The sequence below is a fragment of the Hylobates moloch genome, unplaced genomic scaffold (genome assembly GCF_009828535.3).
Source record: "Hylobates moloch isolate HMO894 unplaced genomic scaffold, HMol_V3 SCAFFOLD_1, whole genome shotgun sequence".
Lineage (NCBI taxonomy): Eukaryota > Metazoa > Chordata > Mammalia > Primates > Hylobatidae > Hylobates > Hylobates moloch.
The window spans coordinates 188,985,542-189,004,159 of NW_026652276.1; the positions used below are offsets into that span (position 1 = coordinate 188,985,542).

Below are 18,618 nucleotides of genomic sequence, written 5' to 3' on the forward strand. Positions count from 1 at the left end.
TGGGCAAAAATATGGAGCAGGAGGCTGTGACCAAATGGAAATTATTTACCCAGGGTTTCTGAGGAATCTGTAGCTCTATGGAGGCCCGGAGCAGCTCTAAATTTCTGTGATCCTATAGCTGAGGGTCTGCTCACTTGGCCTCTGAAAACTGCTGAGGCTTTTTTCTATTTCTGCTCCCCTCCTTCCCTGAGCTCTTTAATTGTTTTCTTTTATCAGAGAACATATGGACCAATATTAGAAGGGGTGTGAGAAGAAAGGGGAAACATAATTTAAAAAATAAAAAGGGGTCTGGCATGGCGGCTCAAGGCTGTAATCCCAGCTCTTTGGGAGGCTGAGGTGGGCGGATCACGAGGTCAGGAGATAGAGACCATCCTGGCTAATACGGTGAAACCCCGTCTCTACTAAAAACACAAAAAATTAGCTGGGCGTGGTGGCGGGCGCCTGTAGTCCCAACTACTCCAGAAGCTGAAGCAGAGAATCGCTTGAACCTGGGAGGCAGAGGTTGCCTGGAACCGAGATTGCGCCACTGTACTGCAGCCTGGGCGACAGAGCGAGACTCCGTCTCATAAATAAACAAACAAACAAACCACCACTTGAAAATTGCCTAAGATGACATCAATCTTGCAGAAATGCATAATGTAATTTAATGGATTCTTATGGAGAGGTCTAGTGGAAACCAAAAAAGCTTTTGCAACTTGGCGTTAAATTTCTTGCCATTTCCCTGTGTTTGTTCCAGTGGGGAAAATGTGAATGTCCCCTGCTGGTCCTTTATGATAAACCCAGCAAACCACACAGAAAAGTTCTCCACTAACTGCTTAGAATGTATGGGAACCATTATGTTACTTTTTTTTTTTTTTTGAGACGGAGTCTTGCTCTGTCACCCAGGCTGTAGTGCAGTGGCGCAATCTCGGCTCACTGCAAGCTCCGCCTCCCGGGTTCACACCATTTTCCTGCCTCAGCCGCCCGAGTAGCTGGGACTACAGGCGCCCGCCACCACGCCCGTCTAATTTTTTGTATTTTTTAGTAGAGACGGGGTTTCACCATGTTAGCCAGGATGGCCTCGATCTCCTGACCTCGTGATCTGCCCGCCTCGGCCTCCCAAAGTGCTGGGATTACAAGCGTGAGCCACCGCGCCCAGCCATTATGTTACTTTTTAAAACCCAGAGGTTGGCAGGATTCTTAGGTATTCAGTATCATCAATTTTTAGAGCAGATAGAGACAGCCCCAAGCTTTAAAACACATAGGGGCCAAGGTGGGTGGATCACTTGAGGTCAGGAGTTTGAAACCAGCCTGGCCAACATGGTGAAACCCCATCCCTATTAAAAATAGAAAAATTATCTGGGCATGGTGGTGGATGCCTGTAATCTCAGCTACTTGTGAGGCTGAGGCAGGAGAATTGCTTGAACCTGGGAGGTGGAGGTTGGAGTGAGCCGAGATTTTGCCACTGTACTCCAGCCTGGGCAAGAGAGTGGTGAGACTCCATCTCAAAAACCAACCAACCAACCAACCAACCAACCAACCAACCAACCACATAGGGGTTGATGGACACTCCCCCGACCCCCCACTATGGACTTACGCTGGCAGCCCAGGGGGTCGGTGGCGCTTAGTCCATAGTGGTTGGGCTTGCACTGGTCGCATTTGGCTCCTTCCACGTTCTCCTTACAAAGGCATTGGCCGGCCACAGACCCTAAGGCGGGATCAGAGTGGCTCACACAAATGCCACCAGATATGGTCCCATCGGGGTCACATTCACAAGCTGGGGACACAGACATTCATTGTTTTAGTTAATTGCAAATTGTGGGAAGCCTGAAATATAAGCACGGCATTTTACTCATGCTATAACTATCTTGCTATGTTTAAATAATTAAATGTTTAAATAATTAGACCACTTGGCAAGAGCTATTCCGAAATGTCTCGCAGATCTCTAGCCTTGGAAAACGTTGAATACATCCATGCATGTATTTTTAAAAGACTTTTAAATGATTTGAAAGTCAGAGGACCAAAGAAAGACTGCTGTTATGAAAATTAAGACTAGATTATGTTAAGAATAGGCTGATTCTTCTGGGGATGATGAAAACGGTTTGGAATTAGGTAGATGGGATGGCTGCACAACATTGTGACGGTGAATTGTTGTTAGTTTAAAATGGTTAATATGTTATGTGAATTTCATCTAAAAAATAGGTTTAAAAAAAGACTCTAAAGGTGAAAATAAGGTCAAAATCCCTGAAACCTGGTTAAAAAGTAAGTCTCTCCTCTATCACAGAAAAATATGTCACAAGGAACAGTGACATTCTATTTTATTTTTCCTGGAAGAAACACCTGTAAGAAGGAAAGGGAGGGAATAGTGAGAAGTATTCATATCCTTGGTTTTGTTGGGGGAAATCTGCTGACAGGTCAAGAGCTTGATGGAAGAGATTCTAGAAAATGGGATAAACAGTCACTTGCAGCAAAGGAGCCACAATGGTAGCAACCTTTTTTCTGTTGTTGTTGTAGACATTTGAACAACTCAAGGATGGTGTGTCATATGAAAAAGAATGTTGACAGTTTGAATTAATTCCAGAGGGTAGAACCAGGAGAGAGTAGAAGTCACAAAAGGTAGCACTTGATTGAGTTTAAGGAAGAACTCTCTAATAGTTAGGGGTGCCCAATACTGCAGTAACCCCTCATCATCGGAGGTGTCCAGGTAGATGTTGAAACAGCACTCGTGGCTTTGGTATGGACGACAAATGTGTTGTTGGGCATTAGATGACCACCAAGGTCTCTTGTACCTTTGTGGTTCTGTGTTTCCATGGGGTTCCACTTTTAAGGAGTGCAATAAAAATAAAAATATGAATATCCTGATTTTAAGGAACAGTCACATTCATATTTATACATGCTTGCTTTGGATTACTAAAAACAAAACTGTCAAGTCTAAAACCATGTCTCTATAACCACCATTTAGGTGAGTGAGTTTAGTGGAAACAATTCAGTCAAACCAGTTGTTTCGCATTATTGAAGCAACTGGTGTTTGCTCTCTGACGCAATCTTTCAAATTTCAATCATTTGTTATTTGTTATTGTTTTGTGACTGGTGACTTACTATGAAAAAATAGCATTGAGTTCTGTTTAGTTTGGAAAAGACAAAATTTTCTTCTAATTAAAGCCAGTTGCTTCTAGAAAGAAGGCAACAAACTGGATTCATCTTAGAAGTGGCCAAAAGGAAAAAGCTAAAATTTCTTTGGGAGACACTCCAAAGAATCAGTATTGAGTTCCAGAGAATAATTTAATTATGCACAGAAGTATCCTTTGGGAAAGAAATGTGGGAAGGGTGGATAGTAAATGTTCTTTGAAATAGCCTATGTCATGACCTTTAGAAGTCTAATTGAACATCTTGGCATCACATAATTCTAGCAAACTTTTATTACCAGTAGTTGAGTCTACCAAATCTTGGTTTTTCTGTATCAAATTTAATGGCAACTTAATTGTAGAAAACTTAAAATTAGTCAACTCTTATGCCTGGAATCTGCTTATGTAAATATTTAGGTTCGAACAAGGACAACTTAGAGAAAATTTATATGAGAATGCTAATCAATCTTCAAATACACATCATTTGTGTATATACACATAAACATTTGTTTAGGTAAACTGGGAGAAACTGGGGTATCTCATGATATTAGTTTGTTACAAGCTCCTCATCTACCTTTTATGGAAAAATTCCTTGTTTACAAAGAATGACTTCTTCGTTTCACACCAGGAGTACTAGTTTTCTTTCCAAAGTACTATCGAGTTAATACTCAGTGGTTTTTAAGGAACAAGACTTTGATTGATGTGCTCAAAATATTTAGTTTATTATTTCCAAATCTCTTTCCAGATTCTTAGACTATCTGTTTCAATAATTGTATTTCCCTGATTCTACCCAAGAGAGCAATTTAATCTTCTTTTATAAATACATAGCTTTTAAAACAATAAAAGTTATGTGTGTGCATGATTACAGATTGTGGTAAAAACTGTAGGATACTTAGCAAATTACTCTAAAGAAATACATTTTCTGAGAATCTAGTTCTTTATATCAATTTTGAACAGGTCACGTAAGGTAAATTTCATATAGTCAGGTGCCTACTGAGTAATCCGAGCTAAAACATTTCATTGATGCATTTTCTATATTGTGATCACTTAAAGTTTGAAATCTAGGACATTGAATCTATTCAGGTGGCCAGTGAATTACACTGTATAAGACTTCATTTTATATATTATGATTATATAAAAGTTGAAGTTAGATTTTATAGCAGCTTCCCTGCCCCCACTTTAGCATTATATGGATATTCCCTAAGATGTGGGATCCCTGAGTACTGGGAGAGGCAATCTTCCATGGGTGCTGGTATCCTGAACATCCTTGCTAAGTGTGCCAGCTGTTCAAGTCCCCACTGGCTCTTTACCTAGCCATTTCTTAGAGTTGTGCTTGCAGTAAGCAACCCTGAGGGATGGAGAGGCATCTTCCCTGGATAAAAAATAGGCTTGCTTCCACTTGCTATAAAGCAATGAATCCTCCAAGTTCAGTGTTCCTCAGCTGTATCATAAACTCACTAGATATGCACTATTCACATGGTATCCTTTGTGTCACTCCCATGGGACATGGGGACATGAAAACTCAGGCCAATACAATGATCTTGTTGCTTGCTATGCCATGAGTTAAAAAGTCTTTTGTCTTTGGCCCAAGAGTTTTTTGTCTTCTGTTAGTATCCATGAAACAATAACAGGCTAACTTGTTCGTCTGCAAGTAGAGTAAGATTTCAGACCCAGTTACTGACACTGGGTATTTGAAATCAGGATGGAGTATTTCTGTAGGCAAAAATGTATAGCAGTGATGGGATGAGAGTGAGCAAGCAAGGTGGCTGGGGTGCAACATTTAAGGAGGTATCCACTCTCAGATTTGTGCAAGCAGCAAGTGTTAGCCCTGCACTTCCATCACCCTGATAGAGAGTTCTTCCTTACATTTTGGAACTTAAGTGCCTTCCTTGGCTCCCTCTAGTCCCAGTCCTGCAGGAAAATGCAAATTAAAACAATGATGAGATACCATTTGATTAGTGAAAATTAAAGTGCGATAAAACCAAGATAGCAAAAATTGAAGTTTGACAAAACCAAGTGTCGGCAAGGATGTAGAGCCCCAGGAACTCCCATTTACAATTGGTGTGAGTGGCCATTGGCATACTCACTTAGGGGACCATGCAGTGTTATTTAATCAATTTGAAGTCCATACTCCATGGCCCAGAAATTCCACTGCTAGGTATATCTCCTAGGGACAATGCTTGCATAGATGCACAAGGTCACATACACAAGAATGTTTACTGCAGCATCCAAAGAAAAATGAACAAATAAGTTTTGTCATACTTAAAGGAAAAACTTCTATAAGAAATTAAAATGGAAGAACTAAGACTACCTGATATAGAAAAGTCTCAAAAATATAATGTCGAGTGAAATACCCAAGTTGCTGAAAGACACATACAAAATGACATAATCTATCTAAACATTGAAAACATGTCAACATATATTGTTCATAGATAAAAGCACATGTGAAAGTGTGAAAAAAATCATGATAATGCAAAATATATGAGTTTACCACTAGCAAGGAGGGTAGACAAATGGGACAGTTGTGTACCTGAGACATCAGTGGAGTGCCTGTTATGTTTTATTAAAGAAAGTCCCAAGAGTGACAGGCTAAGACTGTTTTAGAGAAAGCTGATGGTGGGGTATAAGGGTGTATATTATATTATTCTCTATTATTTTGTACATGCTTGAAATATTTCATTTAAGAAGTTGAGATTCAAGATAAAAGATTTTTAAAGGTTTGTTAAAAAGCACAAGGTAAGTAACATGTTAGCTTATGCATCTTAACAGCAAAATTGAAGTGTCTACAGCCAGTTGAATGTTTTAGCCAATTTCACCACTTTGGTTCCTCCCCCAGCAGGCTTCCATGATACTCAAGGTGTCTGCCTCTCCTGGTGGAATCCTGCATAATTTCCCAACTACCAGGATAGACACAGATTATTTGGATCAACTTGTTTGCAGAAGGACGAGCTCTTAAAGCTGAGGTATTTTTGCAATCCTCCACTCTCCAAAATAGGGTAGTCTGGAGATGCCGTTAAGCAGAGGGGGCGCGGGCAGCCCCAGTAAGATCAAACTGAACTTTGCTCAGACAGTGGGTAGGATCCAGGCAGAGCCTGGGGACTCACGAATGCACGCATAGGGATCTGAGATGGTCTTGAGCGGGTCCCTGTAGAAGAGGGGCCTGCAGTGGTCGCAGTGCTGCCCCTCAGTGTTGTGCTGGCAGTCTTCACACACGCCCCCGCTGAGGCCACCGCTTGCCAGGTACGTAGTCATGTCAAAGTGACAGCGGCTGGAGTGGCTGTTACAGCTGCACGCTGAAAGGAAAAGAGTGACTGAGAGGTAGACTAAGGCCTCGTGTGGCAGAGCCAGCGCCCCCGCACTGGTCAGGGCACCCGCTAGTCCTCCTTGTCCTCCTGCCACTTCGTGTTCTTTGTATAGATGCACCAAGCAAACAAAGGGCCAAAACGTGTGCCCTCAGGGGATCATTCTAGCACTCTGATTCTGCTCCTACGCTTTCTATAAAATGTGCTCCCGCTACGTTAAATATGTAGTTTTTAAAAATCAAGTGAACAAAAGTAAATCATTTCGGTGATCTAAAGCCAGAGTGAAATATTTGTGGTGTTCATTAAAGGATGCTTTTACTGACTTATGCTTTGTGCAACTGAAATTTTTACATGAAATGTTCTGCATGTTCTGGGATTCCTAGAGAAGACGGCAGAGCTCAACCGGCCTGGCCCCTCTTTCCACAGGAGCAGAGAGCTGCAAGGGCTGCAGTCAATTTTATCTCATCTGAATCTAGGCCAGAGGCCTGGAGGGAAAGGCAGTCTGGAGGAATTTGTCTTTATGGTAATGTCTACACTGTTTGTCTTTTTGGTCCTTTTCCTGTAAACAGTCTAAGGTCAGGCTGCATTTTCCCGGGTCTTGTATACTGTGATTCTCATGGATGAGGCTTTTTTATTAGAGCTCTTCTAGGGACATTTCATTCTCTTAAATTCTGTTTTTCCTAGTCTGGGAAAAGAAATTGAATAACAAATTTGTTTGAAAGTTCATTAAAATTCAGAGGCAGCAAACATGTTAGCCAAAACAAAACCAGAATCTTATTAGCCTGAATATTTTATTTAAAACAATACAATAGCCTGTCAAAGTCATTCCTGGGCCTCATTTCTCCTATTATCCTACAGATGGGTTTAAGTTCACGTTCATGGAATATATGACTATTCAGGATGACAGTACAGATCTCTGAACCAAGCCTAGTGTTCACCAAATTCTTGGAGTTGCCTTGTCCCCACTGATGTTGCCATTACATGGCTCTGTCCCTCTACTGGAAGGGTGCCACACAACATGCTTACTGTTTCATTTTTAAAATTAAACTTAATTTTTGGTGGGAGGGTTGGAGAAGTTGATGATTCTTCTATGTGGGATAATTGGGAACATCGGGATATCACACTATAGGAGCTGGGAGGACAGCCTCCCCACTTTGGTGCCTGCAGCCCCACAGAAGTGAACGAAGTGTTTCTCAAAATAAGGAAATGCAGGGCACACTCAGTCTATGCAGGGAACTGAGTATCACACACATCTGCAAGCGTTGTCCTGGAGGTCTGCAGCTGGCCTCCAAGGAGCGTCCTGGAAGAAGTCCTTGCATCTCTCACAGTTCGGACCATCTGTATTGTGCTGACACACACACTGACCGTGAACCTGCATTGTGCAATAAATAGAGCGTTGAAAGAGGGCTTGTCCTTGGGGACGTTGGGGTTCTTTAAATGGGAACTGAAATACCAGGTCCTGGTACCTCTCTGATCCTTAGTTTCCCATATGTTAATTACAATACCAACCTTGACTATCTTCTATTATTTTCTTAACTAGCTTTAAACTTCATAAAAATTTTAAAAGTTCAGTGAACTTCTAAAATACAATACTTTTTTTGGCTTTTCTGAGTTCTAGTTTCAGGGCAGCACATTGCAGCTCTCAATAAAATGAGGGACAGGATGGCTAGGGGGTTTGTGGGGAGTTGGGGGGGAGTAGTATATGGGATTGTTTAGGAGCATAAGAGAAAATAGGGAGTTAGAAAAGGGAACGAAGCTGAAGAAAGCCATGTGATTCTTCTGGATTTTCCCAAAAATGCTCTAAATGGCTCACATGCAGAGAGAGAAGCTCTGTTTCCAGTGAAACAGAGGTAGCTGAATGGGAAGGCACACTAGCTCAACATTAAGGCTTGTATGATTATGCCTAATAAACAGTTGACATTTATTTAGTAGACACACTCCCTGGGGCTCTGCATAAAACTACAACTCTTTGGCCGGGTGCGGTGGCTCATGCCTGTAATCCCAGCACTTTGGGAGGCTGAGGCGGGCAGATCACAAGGTCAGGAGATTGAGACTATCCTGGCTAACACAGTGAAACCCTGTCTCTACTAAAAAATAAAAAAAATTAGCTGGACATGGTGGCGGGCGCCTGTAGTCCCAGCTACTCAGGAGGCTGAGGCAGGAGAATGGCGTGAACCTGGGAGGTGGAGATTGCAGTGAGCCGAGATTGGCCACTGCACTCCAGCCTGGGTGACAGAGCAAGACTCTGTCTCAAAAAAACAAAAAAAACAAAAAAAACAAAACTACAACTCTACTACAATGTCTTTTAAGCCTAGTCCCCCCAGATGAGAGAGATCTGCCATATTAAGACACAGCGATTCCCAGTGTAAGAATGCTACTAGGATTGAATATTTTACAATATCAGATATTGCTGAAACACCTTAGCATTGACTACAGGGTCTTGCACACAAAAGTCCTTCAGTAGATTTTTGTGAGAGAATGCATGTGAAATTATTAGGTTGGTGCAACAGTAATTTCGGTTTTTGCAATTAAAAGTGGTGGCAAAAACAGCACTTTTGCACCAACCCAATATGATCCCTCCCCACCAAATTTCCATGCTCTACAAAATACATGAAAAGAGGGCAAGATGAAGCATCTTGAAATCCTAAAGTATAAATTCTGCTCACTAGTTCAATGATGTCCATATGCTGCAGAATCTACAAGCACCTGTGGCTGGAGGAACTGGAGGGCCCTAGGTGGCCTATCAGGATAGGTTGAATGGTACCCATCTCAGCATAAAACTGGCACTTAGATTTGTTGATCTCCATGTGGAGTGTCTCATCTATATATAGCACCGGGACAGCGACAGGCAGGTAGGACAGCCCACTGTTCTTTCGGATTAATAACTCACCATTCCAGGAGGGCTGAAAACATCTCCCCGCACCTTCTGCATAGGGCGACATTCGCTCGCATGGCCATTGCAAAAGCAGCTTCCCCGAACAATCATCTCGTACAGAGCATAGTAGTATTTATCAAGGGAATCATTTTGCCTCCTTCCAAGCAAAGTATCCCCAAGGGTGTGGAGCTTGGTAAAGTTTATCCTCAGGTTTGTCAATGTCACAAGGTCTAAAGAATGGAAAATAATGAATCAAAGTGAATTTGAGGTGCATCAGTTCAAGGGACTCTTCTTGACTGATGTACACTTAATATACTATAGAAAAGTGATTACAGGCCCGGTGTGGTGGTTTGCGCCTGTAATCCCAGCACTTTGGGTGGCCGAGGCAGGAGGATCCCTTGAGCTCAAGAGTTCAAGACCAGACTGGGCAACATGGCGACACCCCGTCTCTACACAAAATACAAAAATTAGCCGGGCATGGTGGCGCATGCCTATAATCCCAGTTACTCGGGAGGCCAAGGCACAAGAATTGCTTGAACCCAGGAGGCGGAGGTTGCAGAGAGCTGAGATCACACCACTGCACTCCAGCCTGGATGACAGAGCAAGACTCCATCTCAAGAAAAAAAAAAAAAAGAAAAGCAATTACAAGGAATATGCCAAACGTGAAATTTTTTTAAAGCTGATATGAAAAATATAAAGGAATTCATACCTTGGATGTAGGGGCTATAAAGGTTTTCAATTTCAAAACTGGGATCCAAAACTTTTAAAACAACCTGTAAAACAAACATAAATGAATTTATAGTATATTACCCGAAAACGTAATTGTCAAATACACTCTTTTTTTTTTTTTTTTTTTTTAAACCTCCCAGGCCCAAGCAATCTTACCACTTCAGCCTCCCAAGTAGCTGAGACCACAGGCATGCACCACCATGCCCAGCTAATTTTTAAAGATTTTTGTAGAGGTGGGGTTCTCCCTATGTTGCCCAGGCTGGTTTCAAACTCCCAGGCTCAAGTGATCCTCCTGCCTCAGCCTCCTAAAGTGCTGGAATTACAGATGTGAGCCATCACACCCGACCATGAAATGCACTCTTACAGAAGAGACCCTGATCTTACAAGAGGGCCGAGCCATTGCTTCCCAGCTGGCATAGGATACAGATTATCATTTGGGTTACCATATGAATAGAAGTACCAAGAGCAGAAATAAATGAAAGGTATTAATCAGTCATTTCCGGCTCTTTATGTACAAGTGATTCATACAGGCAGAAAAGGCAAAGAGAGCACTTATACTGGGTTGGGATGGAGTGACGGACAATTTGGCAACCCATGATCAATTTGGATTTGGTGGTGAATTCTGGAGCTGCCTTCTGCCACTAACTCTTTCTGCTCTACCTGATAAAATAGTACCTGTTCAATCCCACTCACTGGTGCCTTCTGCCAGGCACCAGCTTTGCTCAGAGGGATGTTCCTGGCAGATTCCCCTGGGGTGGTGGTTTACAGAGCACGGGGATGAGACAGCTAATGCCAGGCTGCTGCTAGCTTACATGGCTCCTTTGCAAGCATTAGAAATGGGTGTTCCTTCTTCTGGGTGCCTGGCACCATGGTGCCCCGTTTAAGTTTTATCCCACGCCCACCTTCAGCTGAGCACTCTTGTGCAGGATTGCTTCTAAAACCATATTTAGTATTTATTTGGGACTCATTTCAATTTAGACACTTTCATTTTTAAAAAAGCAACAGCCCAACTTACATTAAACACTATCGAAAGTTTTTCATTTAAGTTAATTACACTTTTTAAAAGTTTAATTTATATAAAATAAATACAAGGAAGGAAATGCTACCTCTCCACCTGTTGAGGGTTCAATATCCGAGTATTTGGAGTCACAAACAATGTCTCCCACTCCCTGGGCCTGGCCAGATGTGATGTTAGGAAAGGAAGTGGCACAGTCTTTTGCAAAATATTTGAACACTTTCCAGGTGTGTCCATAGTCTGTGGAACGTTCAACTAACATTGCAGCAGGCCGAAAAGTCTAGGAAAAATGAGTAAAAGTTGGTACATTTCACAAAGGCAGGTTTTATTATCAACTTCAGATTGAATATTTATATTTTCTAATTCCATTTTTAAAACCTTTAGGTGTATCTTTTTGTTGTTTTGTTTTTGAGACAGGATCTCACTCTGTCGCCCAGGCTGGAGTGCAGTGGCATGATCTCGGCTCACTTTAGCCTCAACTTCCCAGGCCCAGGTGATCCTCCCACCTCAGCTTCCTGAGTAGCTGGGACTACAGTTGCATGCCACCATGCCCAGATAATTTTTTTGTAGAGCCAGAGTTTTGCCGTGTTGGGCAGGCTGTTCTCAAACTCTTGGGCTCAAATGCCCACCTCAGCCTCCCAAAATGCTGGGATTATAGGTGCGAGTCACTGTTCCTGGCCAGGTCTATCTTTTAAAATCTACTACACAATATGCACACCAGTATTTATGAGTGTTCCAGTATTACACACTTTGTCCTCATAATCTAATTACATTGTAAAGATGTTTATGGCTTTGTGAATTATTAATTGAAGAAAGATGGCATATAAATTGAAGAGCTAATGTAGTTAATATTTTACAGCGATTTGTTGTGATTCTCTTTGCCAAGCATTCTTTTCCTCTGGCAAACTCTTATACATCCTTCAAACCCTATCCATGAAGTTTATCCTGGTTCCCCACAGCAGATTTAGCCTCTAAAATTCCCCAGCATTTTAAATCAATCATCCCACTAATTCTGTACTTATTACTTTGCATTATAATTTTCTATTATATTTATATATTTGCATCCGTGACTAGATTGTGAGTTCTTTGGAGACAAAGACTGGTGTTTTTTTTTTTTTCGTTTTTTAAATTTCATATTCATTTTTTCTTACCAAAACGAGCATAAAGTCTGACATCAAAATTAGAATTTTCCTGAATGATTAAAGAAGCACTATAGCACAATGATTTTCTCTGGCATCTGACTAACCTTAGTAAAGACTCTTAATTTTTCTTTCCCCTTGATTACAATCTTTCCGTATTTACCTAAATAATTTCCAGTTCTTGCCTTTTACTCCCATAAATTATCTTTATAGTTCTTGTGGTTCCTATCACCTCAGTACTAGGAGTTTTCCTTTTCTCTGTGTCTTCTAATTTTTTAAAAAATCATATAGTCATGGTCATTGATTTTTAAAAAGTGTTTTTTTTTTCTTCATGTAAGAGTCAAAGCTCAGGTGGCAAAGGCCAAGTCTCAACTTATTCTGTTTTTGTTCACTGCAAGGAAGCAAGGCAGTGAAATTCCAGATAAACACTGAGCATTTGGGGAATAGATAAAAGAGGGGCAGCAGGCCTATTCGTCTATACCTTAAAGGTCAAGATAAGGTGGCTGAACCGAAATAATGCCTCTAAGTCCAGTCTGATGCTGACATGATCAAGACCTAAGGAAGAATCCAGAGAGAAGAAAATCAGTGATTTTGAGAGACTCCTGCTTATCATGTTAATTCCCCACTGTGGCTTATCTGTAATAAAAGCTTTTTGATGCCACAAGGCTTATGATCACTCTTCCCAGTCTGTTGGAGTGGTATCCCGTGCCACTCCAAGCCCAGGAGGTGTGCAGAGCAGGATAGGTTTCACCCTGACTGTGCCCACATCTGTGTTTTAGTGGCAACACACATGGCCACTATGTGGCAGCATTACATACGACCAAGGGAGTTTCAGGACATTTGCCCTTGGTGGAAAGAGAGAGTTCATTTCCTTGTACTGAAATCTTGACTACACATAAACATCCGCTAGCTAGCCAGAGGATGGTAAAAACTAATGCGCCCGTTTCTTTCAAGAGCTGCTAACAGTCATTTGAACTAGAATTCCATTGTCACCTGGCATATAACACAACTTGGAATATTCCCCTTGGAGTGGGGACCTGTGGGCTCCTCTGTGGCTGAGGTGGTGGCAGAGGTACCCTGGCCAGGGTTTTGCACTGAGCTAGTTATGATCCATCTCTAGCACAGATGTGGGGTATCAGCCCTAACCTGGACACAAAAGAAGCCCAGATCTCTCTAGAACAGCACTGTCCAACAGAAATAGAATATGAGACATGTATGTAATTTCAAATTTTCTAGCGGCCACATTAAAAAAGGTAAACAGGTAAATTTGTTTGTAATAATATACTTAAACGAACATATTTAAAAGTTATTTTGACAAACAATTAATATTTTAAAAATTCGTGATTTTTTTAAAGACAGAGTCTCGCTCTGTCCCCCAGGCTGGAGTGCAGTGGCAGGATCTTGGCTCACTGCAACCTCTACCTCCTAGGTCAGGGGATTCTACTGCCTCAGCCTCCTGAGTAGCTGGGACTACAGGCTTGCTCCACCATGCCTGGCTAATTTTTGTATTTTTAGTAGAGACAGGGTTTTGCCATGTTGGCCAGGCTGGTCTTAAACTCCTGAGTTCAAGTGATCTACCTATCTTGGCCTCCCAAAGCGCTGGGATTACAGGTGTGAGCCACTGTACCCTGCCAGAAAATCAGTGATTCTTTATTATACATTTTCTCCCAAAACTGTGTCTTAGAAGTCTGGGATGTTTTTACACTTCCAGCCCGTCTCAATTTGGATTAGACACATTTCAAGTGCTCACACAGGACAGTATGGCTCCAGATGACAGTGACTGGACTACAGTGAATCGGGGTTCAGCCTAGAGTTCTAGGGTGAAAAGCTTAGGTACGTGTTTGCTGCTGAGTGGGCAGCCACATTGCAGGTTGAGTGTCAAGGGTCCTAACCCTTTCTAGGAAAGAGATCTGTCCCTTTCTCTAAGGTGCTTGGTTGAGAATCCTTGCTCTATGTCATTGGCTTGGACGGAGTGACATTCCCTTTGTGAGGAGATGTGGAACAAATGTTAGATGTGGGGATCAAAACAGCCATTAAGCAAAAATGGCACCATTCATCAGGAGGACAGGTGGCTGTGGGAAAAACACCTCACATTCATTAAGGAGAGTCCAGCTGGAGATCAATAACTAGAATCCAAAATGAAATGGCATTTAGTAGACACAGTCAATCATTGGTCAAGTGAATGACATAAATAAAACAACCTCATATTATGCTTGCCCTAAACTATCTTATATATTATATGATTATTCCCACACTCCCTTCTAATGGTCTAAAATCTCCTAAAGGAAATACATTCAGGAGTTTGCAGAGAATAGAGGAATTATTGTCCAAAGTGCAACACATAGCAATGTAGTGAATGAAATCATCTTGTGGGGGTTAAGGAAAACTGAAGGGTTCCAGATTAGTGTTAAAGAAGGGTTATCAAGAATAGACAAGCCTGCATTAGGGAAGTCCGACCTGGAGGGACATACATTTGGGCACACGAGGCCCATGGCTGGGGGTGGGACAAGATCAGGTCCACATTTATAGTGAGCATCTAGGAATCTGGATGGTCAGTGCCAATGTAGGCTTAATATCACAATTGTTCACAAAGAGAGAAAGGCATACATCCAGGAAGGAAAGAACTTCAGTCCATAGCCAGCTATCCTTTCAATTCAGAGATTTTACTTTGGCTTACAGTAAGAAGCAAAGTGTTCTTTTTCTCTTTCCCTTCATGTGTTGAAGGAAAAAGCACTTGGCGCTAACTCTCAGACTTCGCCTGGCATTATTCATTCGGTTTACATCAGTGTTTTGTATTAGGCTTAATTTACCAACACTTCATAAACCTTCTTCTTCTTCTTATTTTTTTACAAAGAACAAAAGGATGCAGAGATATTTTCTTCCACATGGAAAGAGTGAAACATTCTGAGTTATGTGCTTAAAATACACTTTGATTTTCCTGTAAAGGAAAGTATTCTTGTTAAAATGAAAATAAATTGTATTCTTATATAGGTCTCTACATTCTTGGAGGATACGGTTCCATTCCAATATAGCACTTTGCTTTGACATTATTAAAACCATACAAGGAAGAGGATGTCATACTAAAATATTGAAGAAATAAGCAACTGGAAAGGAACTTAAATCATACCATTTTCAGATTGCCACCATTTCTTTTCTCTGTCTGGTTCAAAACTTACAATGACATTCTCAATGGTGTGGCTGTTGGGTTGGGCATACGGATCATATGGAAATCTAGAGTCACAGATGAAGCATTTTTGTTCCCCCTGGAAAACACCATCATTAAAATTAAAAATAAAAATTGGAATTACATATTGTTGGGCTAAATTAAAGGCAAGCTGTACTTACTATATTTGTCTTCCAAACAGGCTAAAAATAAAAAGCAGAGGAAATAACAAGACATCAAAATGCCTATCAATAGGTGCCTAAGTACAACAATAAACTATGAACTAAAATTTTATAAATCTATACATTTGGAATAAAAATGCAAATTTATGCAAAACTAATTTTCTGTCATATAAGAGACAGAGGATCTGGAAGTTATTTTAAACTGTACACAACTAATATGAAGAAATAAAAAATTAGAAATAGACCTCTTAGAAGGTCTTTGTGAAGTGGAACTAGTTTTGCTTAGGATTTTTTTTTTTTTTTGAGACAGAGTCTCACTCTGTCACTGAGGCTGGAGCGCAGTGTTGCAGTCTCCTGGCTTCAAGAGATTCTTGTGCATCAGTCTCCTGAGGAGCTGGGATTACAGGCATGCACCACCACACCCAGCTATTTTTTTGTATTTTTATTAGAGACAGGTTTTTACCATGTTGGCCAGGCTGGGTCTTGAACTCTTGGCCGCAAGTGATCTGCCTGCTTTGGCCTCCCAAAATGTTGGGATTACAGGTGTGAGCCACCGTCCCCGGCCTGCTTAGGATGGATTTTTGAAGGTTACAACAGCAAAGCCTGGCCTTCGAGTTTGCTTAATTTAATGGACCTACTTGCAGCTATACTTGAAACTCCTAAGGGGCTCTAAAAGGATTTCCAAAGCACTGTCAGTGGCCTGCAGTCATTCCTGGCTAATACTCAGAGGACTCTGAAGGAGCTCTTTTGCAAAACTTCTGGGAAGCGGGGGCTGATCATTATAACCTTCTGTGCTGGAAATTGCCTATAACAGCATAGGTGCTCAGCTGGTGGCACTCAGTGCATGTTGTTTGTATATCCTAACCGCGGCTCACAAGGCCCAACGTGATCTGGCCAGGGCCACCTCTTTGCCTTTATGTCTGCTTGGCTTTTCACTCTCTTGACTCTGGCTACACGTGCTTCTTGCTATTTTTTAAGCACTTAGAGTCAGAAGAGTTCAAGTTGTTCTTCCAGCTAGTCTTATCTCTTGCTCCTTCCCTTCTTTCAGGTTTCTGTTTGAACACCTTCATTTCAAAGAGCCTTTCCCTGACTACCCTATTAAAATTCCACCATCTTTTCACCCCCATGGCCCTCTGCCACTCTCTATTTTTTGTCCTGCTTTATATATTTCCTAAGCCCTTATCACTACTTGAGGCTATATGATACAGTTGTTGGTTTATTGTCTGTCTCTATAATAAGAATAAAAACTGAATGAGGCAAGGACTTGGTTTTGTTTATTGCTGTATCCCCATTACCTAGAATAGTGTGTGGTACATAGTAGATGTTCAGTAAAATTTATTAAATGCAGGATGATTTTAATGATTATTTCAGCTACAGTCTGTCAAAACAAATCAACCCTTCAAGAGATTCATATAATCAGTGTATCTTAGCATCATTGGTCACTATAGGCCTTATTGTTGAAGAAAGCCAAAATGCCTTTTGAAAATTAAGGCAAAATGGATCTAAACAAATTTTACATAGGAGTAGGCTCATCCCAGTGACCAGTAGAAGCTTTGTGATTCTATCAAAAGTGATGGTCTTCAAATAATTTCCAATAATACTATGGAAATTACTCGAGAAAATGTTTAACTTCAGGGCTTGTGGACCATTTTTTGGTTAACATTTTAGAAGTATAATCTTTGATGACGCTGGCTTCAGAGGATGCTTAGTTGTGGCCACTAAATGTGAGTTCCATCTTGGATAATTTAATAGGTCAATGTTGACTGGAAGCTTCTGAACAAAATGTTTTGCTTGGTAGCTCTTTCTTAGATAACAGATGGGAAAAAATCATCCTCCATGCTGCGTGAATGTTTGTCTAGACCAGTGGACGTAGCCCCTTCTGTAATACACTTTGTCAGCCTGAAATATTTTGAGGTCTTTTCCAGCTCTAAGCTTTCTAAGATTTCTGTCATTCTCTAGACAAAAGAAGCCTCCACAGTTGGAGTTACTTCTATGTTTGGTGGTATAACTTTGAGATATAAGAACACCAATTTCTAATTATCATCAGAGTATGTTGGCTCAGGCAACAGTAAGCAAATGCCAGTGGGAGAACAAGATGGGTGGTGCTCATATTGGAAAGTGGCGGTGGCTCATGCCTGTAATTCCAGCATTTGGGAGGCTGAGGCAGGCGGATCACTTTAGCCCAAGAGTTGGAGACCAGCTTGGGCAACATAGTAGGACTGGTCTCTATAAAAATACCAAAAATTAACAGGGCATAGTGGTGCTTGCCTACTCCACCAGTAGGTGGAGTAGCCTCCGCTACTTGGGAGGCTGAGGTGGGAAGATCACCCGAGCCTGGGAGGTTGGGGCTGCAGTGAGCTGTGATCATGCTACTGCATGCCAGCCTGGGTGACAGAGTGAGACCCTATCTAAAAAATAAAGAGTTGAGAACCACTTCTTTGTCCAGAGCACCTGGACTTAGTAGTCACCTGGCCTAGAGTTGGGCAGAACTTCCACCATGTAATTTCCTTGCACATGTAGAGAATTTGCTTTCTTACACAAGTACTTCCCAAACTTAGAACAGTTATATGCACCCAACTATTGTCTCCACTTATTTATAATAGTCACCTTTTACTAGAAACCAATTTGAATACAAAGCATTTCCCAGAGACTTAAACACTTGCTTTAAGTGAACAATACATGGAAAAGCCTGGAGCACTAACATTAGGCTTATGTCCAACTTCCTTCCTGCACATCCTCTCATTTAAGGGGTGGACGTGATTACCTCAGGGTTTTCGGTAGGGACGATACTCAGGTGACCTTGGATGCTTGTTCTGTTGCCAGTACATGGAGAGGAAAAGAAACCTGAAAAGCCACTTATCCTTTTATAAAACTGGTCTTTAAGGGGAAAAGGCATAAAAATATGTTCACATTGGGAATTTATGATTTTTAGACAGTATAACTTCCAAGTGGTATTATGTTGGTGTACAATCAATTCAAAGTTCTACACCTCTTCCATCTCAAGGCAGAGCAATGAGGACTCATGCTCAGCATAATGGCAGCAGGCCCTGATGAATCTTTAAACTTCATTAAATGAGTCAATTAGGTTTCCGCTATGGGAGTGGCTAAG

General features: G+C 41.4%; 1 protein-coding gene across 1 annotated transcript in view; it reads right to left on the bottom strand.

Annotated features, from left to right (window-relative positions):
* LAMB4 (laminin subunit beta 4) overlaps positions 1–18,618 on the bottom strand; it is a 112,468-nt gene that overhangs the window by 76,207 nt on the left and 17,643 nt on the right. The window contains exons 5-12 of the mRNA XM_032753495.2: positions 15,292–15,427; positions 12,646–12,719; positions 11,117–11,305; positions 9,991–10,054; positions 9,297–9,511; positions 7,658–7,778; positions 6,209–6,397; positions 1,577–1,756 (exon numbers count right to left, since the gene is read on the bottom strand). Of these exons, the coding sequence (XP_032609386.1) occupies positions 1,577–1,756; positions 6,209–6,397; positions 7,658–7,778; positions 9,297–9,511; positions 9,991–10,054; positions 11,117–11,305; positions 12,646–12,719; positions 15,292–15,427 (1,168 nt within the window). The remainder of the gene's footprint in view (positions 1–1,576; positions 1,757–6,208; positions 6,398–7,657; positions 7,779–9,296; positions 9,512–9,990; positions 10,055–11,116; positions 11,306–12,645; positions 12,720–15,291; positions 15,428–18,618) is intronic.